At 40.0% G+C, this 12,774-nt stretch overlaps 1 protein-coding gene across 1 annotated transcript; it reads left to right on the forward strand.

Moving 5' to 3' along the window:
- Window positions 1-1,526: 1,526 nt before the first annotated feature.
- On the forward strand, window positions 1,527-12,416 carry LOC110918942. Its single transcript, XM_035985372.1, has 2 exons — window positions 1,527-2,205; window positions 12,409-12,416. The coding sequence occupies exons 1-2, from the start codon at window positions 1,527-1,529 to the stop codon at window positions 12,414-12,416; spliced, it is 687 nt and encodes a 228-aa protein (XP_035841265.1).
- Window positions 12,417-12,774: the final 358 nt, after the last annotated feature.

Consider the following 12,774-nt stretch of genomic DNA (forward strand, 5'->3'; position numbering starts at 1 on the left):
TCTTGAGATGATATGATATGATATGATCATGAGTACGTATTATCTACTATGTGAACCCTTTAATACAGGTCCAGTTCAGTTATGTAAACGGGTATAGTGTATTGATGTTTAAACTAAATATAGGGGTCGTTCTGTAATTAGTAAGTTAGTTTATGTTATAATTAGATTAGTTAGTAAGTGCGAGGACCGGATGCGACAAAGTGAAAGATTGTAACCTACACTTAATCAAGGGACGCCTCTCCTGGAGACATACCTGTTCGGAATCAACGCCAACAAGAGAGGAAGCAAGAGACACGATGTTTCAAGGAGACACACCTCTTCAAGATCAATCTCAACCACAAGTTCAAGAGTCGCAACCGTTCGTGAAGAGACACGTCTCTATCATCGCATCTATTCGTATAGTATATATAGGGTTCATGTATGTTAATTGTATCATCACTTTTCATTCAATACAAGCAAGTTTATTGTTCTTTTGATTCTCAATTTTTTATATTCTAACCTGTGAATCGCATGTTCGATTACCAACATTGGTATCAGAGCACCACGTTAATCGATCCAGGAAGCAAGAAAGAAAAATCTCAGTGCAAGATTACGAGCAAGAAACGATAATCTGGGTTTGCCGATTGAATCAGAGAACCGGGCGACGTGTTCGATTTCGTAAGTACGTTTTTTATTTTGATTTAATCGAACCACAAGAAAGGAACCATAGGGTCATCGGTTCTGTGTAAAAAAAAAAGGTCAAAGTTGTTTTGGTTTGATTCCAATTAATTTGTTGTTACTGATTCATTAAAGAATCATAAACAAGATCACGAGTTTTTATCTAATTGCAAGTTTGACTTTTTTTTGCAAAGCCATATTGGAATCACACTAGTTGTGGAACTGGTGTTTAAAAAAAAAAGAAATCAAGTTTTTGTACGTTGTAAAGGGGATCATTAGCATTTAAAAAAAAATAAATAAAGCAAGTCAATTTTTAAATCATAAACGATACGTATAGCAAGAATTCGAACCCGTATCGGTTCTAGCAAGTTAAACCGATTCTTGGTTCAAATAGCAAGTTCCGGATCGTTTAGTTCAAAATAGCAAGTAGCACGTTGAATCATCACGATTCAAAGCAAGAAAAAGCAAGTACAACGGGTCGATCAAATTAAGTCCAATTAGCAAGTTGGTTAGATATTTTTTATCACTCGCAACAGCAAGTTAGCAAGAATCTGATCAGCAAGTCGGCCAGAACCTGATTAGCAAGTGGGTCAGGGTACATAAAAATCTGATTAGCAAGTCGGTCAGAAACGCAAGAACCTGGTTAGCAAGTTGGCCAGACGCAAGTACTAAGTAAGAAATTTGATCTACTCGGTCAAGAAGGGGATCATCCGATCATAAGCAAGATAGGGAAGAAAAGCAAGGCGAGAAAGAAAGGGGGCATGACAGAAAAAGAAGGAAGTGCATCAACGTCACTTCACGAGCAAGGGAATGTATCTCTTCAATGCCCAAAATTGAAAGAGACGAATTACACCTAATGGGCAGTTATGATGGAAACAATCTTGAAGGCTTATAGTCTTTGGGAAACAGTTATTTCAACGGAAGGGATAAACGAAAAGAAGGCGCACACTACGAAAGCAATTATCTTCCAAACGTTACCAGAAGATGTTTTGATGCAAGTTGCACAATACGAAAAAGCAAAGGAAGTATGGGACGCAATCAAAGTTCGTTATCTCGGAGCAGATATGGTTCAGAAAGCACGTCTACAAACTTTGAGGAGCGAACTAGAAGTTTTAAAGATGGATGAGAACGAAACAGTAAGCAGTTTCGCAAGCAAGTTGAGTGGTATAAAATCCAAATTTAAAACTCTCGGTACCACTATCAAAGACAAGAAACTAGTAAGGAAATTACTCATTTCCGTTCCGAAGAAGTTCCTACCCATCGTGGCAAATATCGAACAATATTCGGAAATAGACAAAATGCCATTTGAAGAAGCAGTGGGAAGAATAATAGCTTTTGAAGAACGTCTCAAAAGTCAAGACAAGCAAGAAGATAATAATCAAGGAGGACTCATGATGGCAAGTACAAATAATCAGTTTGAAAGTTTGCATCATGGAAAGGGTCGTGGTGTTCAAAACTATGGCAGAAGTCAAGGACAAGGATCTTTCAAAGGAGGAAGAGGACGTGGAAAAGAAATGGGTCCAAGAAACCAAGACAAGAGCAAGTTCTGTAGGTCCCTTTTCGCGGAGGATTACGAACCTAAACCTTGTTATACTAACCCACTAGCAAGTGCGGAATCCAAGCTAGTAGGCAAACCGAGATGAAGCAAGTAAAGAAACACAAACACACAAGATTTCACCGATTAACACCACTGTATTAATACGTATGAAGGTTCCGGTTACAAGCACAATGTTTACAATCAGTTTGCAAACTCTCAAAGTGTGTGTGTGTGAGTTTCGGACAGAATGCTCTCAACTCTCTAACTTTCTGTCTCTCTAAGTGTGCATCGTCTTTCACACTACACTGCATGGGTATATATATACCCAGCTCATGATGTCTGGTCGAAGGATCCGATAGATGGTCCGAAGGATCATCTTTCGGATAGAAAGCTTTCGAAGGATCAGCAAGGACCTCGAAAGATCACCTTTCGAGGTCTATTGTTCAAAGCCTATCTTTCGATCACCTCGAAGGATCAACAGAATCCTTCGAGTCTATCCTTCGACATCGACACACATATCAAACATATTCCAACTGTTGGCCAAGTCAAACTAGGAGGATAGTTGACTTGGTCAACTTACAGACTAACTTAGGACATCGTTTACATACAGACCGAATACAGAAAAAGTACAGACACAAGTGCACCAACAAACTCCCCCTTGGCTGTAGCTTTGTCTTTATCTTCTATAGTTGTAGACTCGTCTCGAACTTCGACGATCTTTGGTCTTAGAGTTACCAAAACTCTGATGTCCTTTCAAGTCTTCAATGTCGGAGGATCTTCAAAGTCTTCACGTCTTGAAAGCAGAGAGTGTATCAACAAACTACCCGTATCATGTAGGAAGTGTGTTGACAAACTCCCCCTTAACATAAGCTCCCCCTTGAGTTATGCTCGTGAATGGACTTTATCTTTATGAAGTGAGATCCTTGTGGTGTTGATGATGGCCAGCGGCTACTCGATCATCTTCATCTCTTGAGCACCTTCTCGTTGTGTCTTTATTCCAAAGCTCGTCATCGACCATGTTCTCCTAGCCTTTAGAATCTGCACATGCAAGAAATCTAAACGCGTAATGAGAACAACTGCTTGGAATATAGTATAAACAAATGACACACGAATGACCATGTCACAATCAAACACCGTCCGACAGTTTGAAAGTTTAATAAATTTGTCAATTTAAGTCTTTAACTTTCAAAACCATGCAAATTTCGACCGTTTATGAAGATTTAGTCAATTCGGTTTTCGTTCAGGTTTCAGGTAACGAAGACTTGAGCTCCAACATCGTACGATCGAAAATAAAGTAGAAAGAAAATCCTTTTGGCTTTTATAAAGTTTATATTAAAACACACCTAAAATCTTTTTGGTATTTTTGAAAGTAAAAGACAACAATTTAAAATCCTTTGAGTGTTATCAAACGACATCACCGCTAATGTCGTGCTGATATGCACCAAACGACGAAACTGTTTAAAAGAAAAACAATAAAAGTTAAGCAGTAAATAAATATATACAAACATTCTTTTTGCGAGTTTCGAGGGTAAGAGAATCATATCAGTGTACGGTCATGCCAAAACACTCTTGTTGTTCAGTTAGTTAACATTAAGATAAGCATCCTATAACAATTATCGGTATTGATGTCCACTTAAGCTCAACTTATCAGATGTAATCATGGCGAGGGGATACGTTAAGGTATGATTTATACTTACCGACCGGTGTTCATCCACATCACGACACATTCCCGTATCAAGGTATGTACGAGAGTTCATCTTACCGGTGAGTATACTGATTATCATCTGTTTGACCGTATAAGATGTGAGATACTCACTTATTTTGATTTGAAAACAAGCCCTATGTGATATAATCACTTATTGATGAGGAACTTGATTTTCGTATGCATGAGGGCACAGGTGCAAGTCCGTGAACAGGTCAGTACTTCCGTACAGCAGAGAGACGAACTTGACACCCGGATAAATGTGATATTTTATCACTTATTTGTATTGGACATGTGATTGTTTATCACTTATTGAGGTCGAATGCAGTATGTAATATGTACACGTATGTATAGTATCATGGAAGATCTAGACTTGCGTCCCCGTTATTTTTCGGTAAAAGATACAACCATGATACCCAGATGATAAGCAGCATAAAGACCGAATATCTCAGAACCTCGGCAATCTATCAAACGAAATTTCGGTACTAAGACCATATGCCAATGAATGGTTCCCACCTGGTCTTCAGTCGATTAAGATTTATATCACCCTGCACACTTTAAAATGATTGTGAGCCTACCGATACATCTTATATAGAGCTGCTTATCGTTTTGCATTTAAGGTTTAAAGAGGTTTGGATAGACCACTGATGTACTATCATTTTCTCTTTTGCTCTCCAGGAAACTCATTTTTGTTTTTCTATTGTTTTTGTGTTTTTGAAATTTTTCGATGTTTTTGGATTTTCAGATTTTTGGATTTACTCCCCCTAAATTCAATAAACTAAGATAAATTTAAAAACACACAAAGATATTTACAAAAATGATTTTCCGATGTTGGTTTACTCTTGCTTGACCTTAATGCCATTTACCAATAATAAGAAGTCAAATCTAGATTTGTCAAAAGCTTTGGTAAATAAGTCGGCACGTTGGTCATCGGTGTGGACCTTAACAACATCGATTAGCCTTTTCTCAAAGCAATCACGTATGAAGTGATATTTGATTTCGATGTGTTTGGTCTTTGAATGCTGCACAGGATTTTTAGTGATATCTAAAGCAGCAGAATTATCAACGTAAATAGGAGTAGTTAGGAATTCAAAACCGTAGTCCCGCAATTGTTGTTGGATCCAAAGAACTTGTGAGCAACAACTTGAGGCAGCAATGTATTCAGCTTCGCATGTTGATGTAGCGACACACGTCTGCTTCTTGCACTGCCATGTGACTAGGCGATTTCCTAAAAACTGACATCCAGCAGTTGTGGATTTGCCGTCGATTTTGCATCCGCCAAAATCAGAATCACTGAATGCGACCAAGTCAAAGTTATTATCCCTAGGATACCACAGACCGGTGTCGGGGTAAGCCTTCAAATAACGAAAAATCCTTTTGACAGCTGCAAGATGTGAGGCCTTCGGATTAACTTGATATCTGGCAAGTAGACACGTCGGGTACATTATATCTGGCCTTGATGCTGTGAGGTACATAAGGGATCCGATCATCGCGCGATAGTATGAAGGGCTAACAGGTTCACCCTTCAAGTCAGGAGTTATTCCGTGATTAGTTGGCAGTGGGGTACCAATGGGCGTTGCATCGGACATCTGGAACCGGCTCAAGATGTCTCCAACATATTTAGTCTGATGGATGAAAATCCCAGACTCCGTTTGTTGCACTTGTAGGCCCAGAAAGAAATTCATTTCCCCTATAGCACTCATCTCGAATTTATCCTGCATGATGCGCTCGAAATTCCTGCACAAAACATCATTAGTAGAACCAAAAATAATATCATCAACATATACCTGTACCAGAAGAAGATCTCCATCTTGTTCGTTGATGAAGAGAGTACAATCGATAAGACCTCTTCGAAAACCGTTCTCCAGCAGATATGTAGATAAGGTTGCATACCAAGCTCGTGGCGCTTGATGAAGACCATAGAGAGCTTTGTTGAGCAACCAAACCCTATCGGGATGAACAGGATCTTCAAAACCTGGAGGCTGTTCGACATATACCTCTTCTTCAACCACACCATGTAGAAATGCACTTTTGACGTCCATCTGGTAAACCTTGAATCCTTTGAATGAGGCATAAGCCAGAAAGATCCGAATAGCTTCCAGACGTGCAACTGGTGCATAGACTTCGTTGTAGTCGATCCCTTCTATCTGACGAAAACCTTGAACGACTAAACGAGCTTTGTTTCGAATAACCACTCCACGGTCGTCTTTCTTGCATTTGAAGACCCATCGAGTGCCAATCTTCTTGTAGTTCTCAGGCTTTTCAACAAGCTTCCAAACACCCAGCTTGTGAAATTGCTGTAATTCTTCTTGCATGGCTTCAACCCAAGCACTGTCTTTCAATGCTTCTTTCCACGACTTTGGTTCTTCTTGTGACACGTAACACGCGAAGGACCAGTCATTTTGTTGGCCAGATTCTCTTATAGCTGAATACAAACCAGCATTCCGGTTGTTTCTCAGCTGATTACGCGTCTGCACACCGCGATGGACATCTCCTATGATATTCTGCTGGGGATGGGTATCGTGAATCCTCATTTCAGGATTATCTGGCACACGAGCATTGATACCCAAATTATTCAGATTAAGATCAACAACCAACTCCACACCAGGAATGTGGGTAGAGGTGGATGCATTCCCTTCAGCAGTATCTATGTTCTGCGTATGAGATGTATCACCAGAGGCACCTTGAACAGGAGCAGCTGGAGCTGAAGATCCTTCAGCTGCATCATGATATTCATCATCTTCAGAAGAGTCATTATAATCAGCAGCATCTTCATAAACCTCATTTTGAACCATATTGTTGACTGACGTAGAAGCTTGAGGGTCAACAACAATAGGTCTAACCAATGGTGAGACAGCAGCGTTGTCACTTTCCAACAACATTCGAGCAGCTGCTGATTCTTCATCAAAGGTTGGCAGATTGAAGGAGTCAAATAGCCCATCATAATCGAACATCCACGGATCACCCGGAGCCCTAACAGGACTCGTGTACCTTTGAACCCTAACTTCGCTCCATAGCTCAATCTTTTTGGTAGCTAGATTCCAAACACGAAAATTCGGAGTAGCATATCCAAGGAAGAAACCCTCGATAGCTCTTGCACCAAACTTTCCATCCGGCTCAATCATAGTACAAGGAGCACCAAACGGTTCAAGGTAAGAAAGATCCGGTTTCCTTCTCTGAAGGAGTTCGAAGCAAGTCTTGCCATGTCTCTTAACTGTAAGAACTCTGTTTAACGTGTAGCATGCAGCCGATACAGCCTCCCCCCAGAATTGAATAGGGAGTTCCGACTCTACTAACATTGTTCTTGCAGTTTCGATAATCGTCCGATTCTTCCTCTCAGCGACACCATTTTGTTGTGGAGTATAACGAGAACTGTACTCATGAAGAATGCCTTTAGAAGTACAAAACTCATCCATAACTTGATTCTTGAATTCAGTTCCATTGTCGCTTCGGATCCTTTTCACTTTCAACGTATAGAGATTTTCCAACATTGTAAGAAGATCCTTGAGGATGCCAGGAGTTTCACTCTTGTGTGCCATAAAAGATACCCAAGAAAATCTAGAGTAGTCATCAGTAACTACTAAACAATAAGCATCACCAAACGTTGTCTTGTGCTTCATAGGTCCAAAAAGGTCCATGTGAAGACGTTCGAGAGGCATGCTGACAGTGTTGATTTTCTTCAAAGGGTGAGACTTCTTTGTTTGCTTTCCCTTTTGGCACGAGACACAGATATCTTGTAGATGAAAACTTCTCACAGGCACACCATTCACAAGATTATTTTTCACCAAATGGTTCATTTTTCTCAAGTGAATGTGTCCCATTCTTCTGTGCCAAGATATAGACTCCTTTTCTGTGGCTTTTGAGACAAAACAAGTGACTTGTGCAGATGTAGTAATCGCTTGGCTCATGTCGAGAATATAAAGATCATTAACTCTCGGAGCCGATAAGAGAATCCATTCTTGTGGAATTTTGAATCCAGGCTTCAGCACATAACAGCCAGCGTCATCAAAAATCACTGAGAACTTTTTATCGCAGATTTGCGACACACTGAGAAGATTGTGATCAATTTGCTTCACATAATTGATCTTATCAAAGCACACGATACCATTGGAGATACTTCCTTCTCCAGTGATGTACCCACCTTTATCACCCGCAAAAGCAACATACCCTCCTCTAATATTTCTCACGTCGTATAGGAGCCGTAAGTCGCCAGTCATGTGCCTGGATGCTCCACTATCAACAATCCAATGACTATTAATAGTTCCTCCTAGAACATCCTGCACATGTCAATTAAACACATCAGTTGAGAATGGGGACCCAAGCCTTAGTGGTCTTGGGTCGTCCCTTGGCATCACGATACGTAAGCTCTATCTCTTGATGGTTTTCAAGAACAACTGCTCCCCCTGAATTGTCACCCGACTTAGGTAACCAAGTTTGTCTGTGCCTACCAGTTTTTGAAGATTCTGGTTTTACAGGTTGTGACACACTTGGTTCCTTTAGTACTGTTTTAACTTCAGATTTTAAAGCTTTTTCAACAGTTTTTATGTTCTTACGTCGTTGTTTAGTTTCTTGTTCTTTTACAGTTCGTTTATCTTGTTTAGGTGAAACTGACCGACGTTGAGGGTGAACTGTTTCAGGTGGAGTTTTCTCAACAAATTTCTTCTTTGGAGCATTTGGGCAATTTCTGATAATGTGCCCAATTTCTCCACATTTGAAACAAGTTCTCCTTTCAACAGACTTAGGAGAACTTGATCGACTACCAGATGTTGAGCCTGTAGAACCTGAGGTACTTGCTCTTTCATCACACCCGTTTGTGTGTTGGGTGTAATTGTTATCACTGTTACGTTTCAAAATCTTGACTTGTTGTACAAAATCAGTGTTTGATTTGTTTTCAAAAGTCTCAATTTTATCTGTACCTTTTGATGCTACAAACTTAACATCTTTTCCTTTCTTCATGTAACGAGCTCCTTTTGATTCAACCTTAGCCTTTGGCTTTGGAGCTCGTTGTGGTTGTTTACCCTTAGAAGCAGTAGGTTGTTGAGTGGTTTGAGATTTTTGATTACCAAATTGTTTCCTAATCTCAGCCTTAGGAATTGGATCACATTGTGTTACCACAATTCCCGGAAGTGTTTTTCCCAAAAATTTGTTTGTATTGTCTTCGAAGACTTTATCAATCAAAGATTTATTTACATTTTTAATTGGAAAAACATGATCTGAGTAGATTTTATTATCTCCAACCAAAGTGTACAACACATTACTGCTTTTAACAGTAGACACATCTGCCTTATCAACCTTGACAGGATCAATCACTTGCTTCTTAACAGATGGAATCTCAGGAGTATCAGGATCACAAAGGATGTGATTCTCTCGTGGAATATCTACTCCTTTCATCTTGCTAAGTGATTTATCCTGATCACTTACAGCCACATCTGATTCATCATCCGATGTCTCATAGTCCTCGATAATTGGAGGACTTTGCTTCATGGATGGTGAAATTTCTTGTTCCTTAGAGGCTGTGTTTGAAGAACTGTCCGGTTTGAACCCAAGGCCAGTAGTAAACTCCTCAACATCAAGAGGCACACTGGGTTCATACCGAGGCATTTCTTCCTCATCAGGCATCTTGGTATAGTTGTTCATCAAAGGGGGCGGACATTTGTTATACCCTATGCCTTTCTGATTTCCTTTTAGTTGTTGAACATCGATGATGTGATCAAGCACAAATTTGGAGTTAGAATAACTGTCCAATTTCTGTTTGATCGCATCATGTTCGCATTGGGCAATGGCTAATTGCTTTTTAGTTTCTTCCACAATGTTAATATATTCATTTATACTCACTTGCTTGTGGTAAACTACTTTGTTAACCTCGGATACATTTTTCTTTAAAGTTTCTATTACAGATTTAAATTCTTTTTCATTCCGGGTTAAAGCCATGTTTGCCTCTTTGCATTTCGATAGTTCAATAACCAAATTCTGGTTATGACTATGAAGCTTTTCTGATTCAAGCTTCATCTCTGCACATGAGTTACAAATACTAGGGGCAGGAGATTCAGAATTTACCTGACTAGTAGAGGCTGAACCATTTGCCATAAAGGCAGTTTGAAAAGAAAAAGCTCCATCTTCAGAAAATAGCTTTTCCATTTCCATTGATGTAGCAGCAGCCTTCCTAATCAGAATTGATTTCTGACATTTAAGCTCATCAGCTTCATTCAGTAGCTCCTGTATATCATCATCTCCTTCTTCATTCACATCAGGCTCTGAGTGATTATCCCCAGAAACAGAGCCTTCTTCATCCGAGCTTCCAGAATAACCAGAACTGTCATCACTCCCAGAAGATTCTTCTTTATGAACCTGCTCGATGACTTTAGCATACAAAGCAGTTCCACTTCCCTGATCACCTTCCCCAAACTGCACTGACCAGTCACAGCCTTCATCAGCTTGAACAGCCAAAGCCCGATTGTGATTGGTTGTTCCAGGCTGTCCCTGATTGTTATTCACTGCCACCATCCTCCGTTCACGGTTTTCTTGTTGGGCATTCACATTAGTCTGGTTTCTGAACGGGTTGTGATTGCCGTGTTTTGTTGGTCGAGTGCACTCACGTTTAAAGTGCCCTTTCTCGCCACATTTAAAGCACGTGACGGCATTAATATCAAACCCATACTTCGTGTTTTTCTTTCCTTCCAACGAAGTTCTTCCAGTTCGTGCCATGAAATCTTTTGCCCTTCTAACCGCACTAGCAAAAGCCCATTTAATATCCATCAACTCCATTTCTTCCTTGTCGATCTGATCATAATCTTCATTGGTCATGTTGATGTTTCCAAGCTGACCTGCTACCAAACCACAGTAAGCACTGACCATGGTGTTGATAATTTCCATATGTTCCTTAGCAACTTCAATGCTAAGGTGTGAAAGATTTGAGTTGTCGACTCGGATCGTGTGATGATTTTGGGGTTGAGGTTGAGGATTGCTTGTATAGTGAGCTTGCTGTTGTTGTTGTTGTTGAGGTTGTGGTTGTGGCTGTGTTGGAACAGGAATGTAAGACCTCGGATCGAATTGAGGTTGTGGTGGAGCAGCTGTTGGCTGAGGAAACGGAAAGGAACTTGAACTTGTATTGGACACAAATGCAGTCTGCAGCTTAGGTTGCTGTTGCTGAGCTGCAGCGGATCTTGCCAAAGCATCGAATCCTGGAAGATACATTTCTGTATTCTGAGGAGCTGGAGCACGCCTTGCTTTCCTAATTTCTTCATCATTTTTATGTTCCAGCTTCTGAATGAACTCATAGATGTTAATCGTTTCTAGAGCTTTAGTATGCTTCAACAGCTCAATAAACGAACTCCATTTTGGGGGTAGGGCGTCAGCAAACCTATTCACCATGTCTTGTTGAGTAGCGACAACTCCATAAGCACACATCTCACTAATCAAATGATAGAAACGTGTGGTCATATCATTCAGAGTCTCGTTTTCCAAAAACTGAAAGGATTCAAACTCTTTCTTCAACAAATCATGCCGAGATTTTCGAGCAGCTGCATTGCCTTCTCCTCTAGCAACTAAGGCATCCCACAATGCTTTCGTGGTCTTGCAATATGAAAACTGATGGTAGATGTCTTTGTTGAGTGCTTGAGTAAGTGTGGCAAAGGCCTTTTTCTCCAATTCATAAGCCTTCTTGTCATTTTCAAGCATGTTGGCGTAACCTTCTGAAGTGGATGCTCTACTTTCAAGACTTTCATTGAATGCATTGACAAAACACATCCAAAGGTCGGTGCTTTGTCCTTGAACATATGTGTGAAAACGGCCTTTCCATGACGGAAAGTCGTTCATGTGGTTCAGCTTTGGTGGACGATTGTTACTGCCTGTTTCACTCTCACTAATCAGAAGATTCTGAAGACTTTGACTTTGATTGGATACCAAAGCCCATTGACATGAACTTATTGACTGTTGTTGTTTAGGTATGGCACTCGTCATATATTCAGCCATCGACATCTGTTTCAGATCTGGTTGTGGATCCGTACTCCAATCCCAAGGGCTAGTACAACTCATTTTGATCAAATATAAATACCAAAACTACACACCACAAACTGTTAAGTGCAAAAACAGATATGAATCGAAAGATACAACCTGTTCGAAAGAACAATACTTGTTCGAATGATCAACAAGGTGTTAGTACATAAACGTCTGTAGCTTCCGTCAGCTTAAAGTCTTTATTTTGTTAAAGTTGTATAGTTTAATGTATAAGGCGTCAGAATACAGGGTTTGTTTTGTAAAAGTGCTGCTTTGTAAGCCGATCGGCTGGCCTAGTCGATCGGACAGCCTAACCGATCGAACAGCTGTTCGATCGGGTGGCCCAACCGATCGGTTAGCCTAACCGATCGGACAGCACTTAGCTTATTCTGATTTGCCTATAAATAGAAGTTCTGTCAGCTCATTTAGGACTTTTGAATCTGTCTGTAGCCTAGAGAGCTGAAGTCTGTGATCAACTAGAACTTGTATCTTGTCATATATTTCAATTGAATTGCAGACTATTGAACATGGAAATCATATGTCTTTCTGTATCTGTATATGATTTGCTGGATTCCGCACAGCAATCATAGTGTGACATTCATTAACAGGAAGATCCCGATCAACCAGGGACCAACAAGTGGTATCAGAGCTATGGATGTTGATTGAAGATACCAGAAGACATAGTTCATCGATTTCGATCAAATTCTTGAAGATTTGAAGATAGATTCAACTGAATTCAAGCGAAAATTGCATCGTGAAGAACAAATTTCATCGGAAATTTGTTTCTGATATAGTTTTCACCGGAAAACTTGCAGATCTACTCTATCTTTCTGACATTTCTCTCTATTCTTCATCTTTTTCATCATAAAACTTGAAAAACTCA

Source organism: Helianthus annuus, chromosome 16, assembly GCF_002127325.2.
Source record: "Helianthus annuus cultivar XRQ/B chromosome 16, HanXRQr2.0-SUNRISE, whole genome shotgun sequence".
NCBI classification, from domain to species: domain Eukaryota; kingdom Viridiplantae; phylum Streptophyta; class Magnoliopsida; order Asterales; family Asteraceae; genus Helianthus; species Helianthus annuus.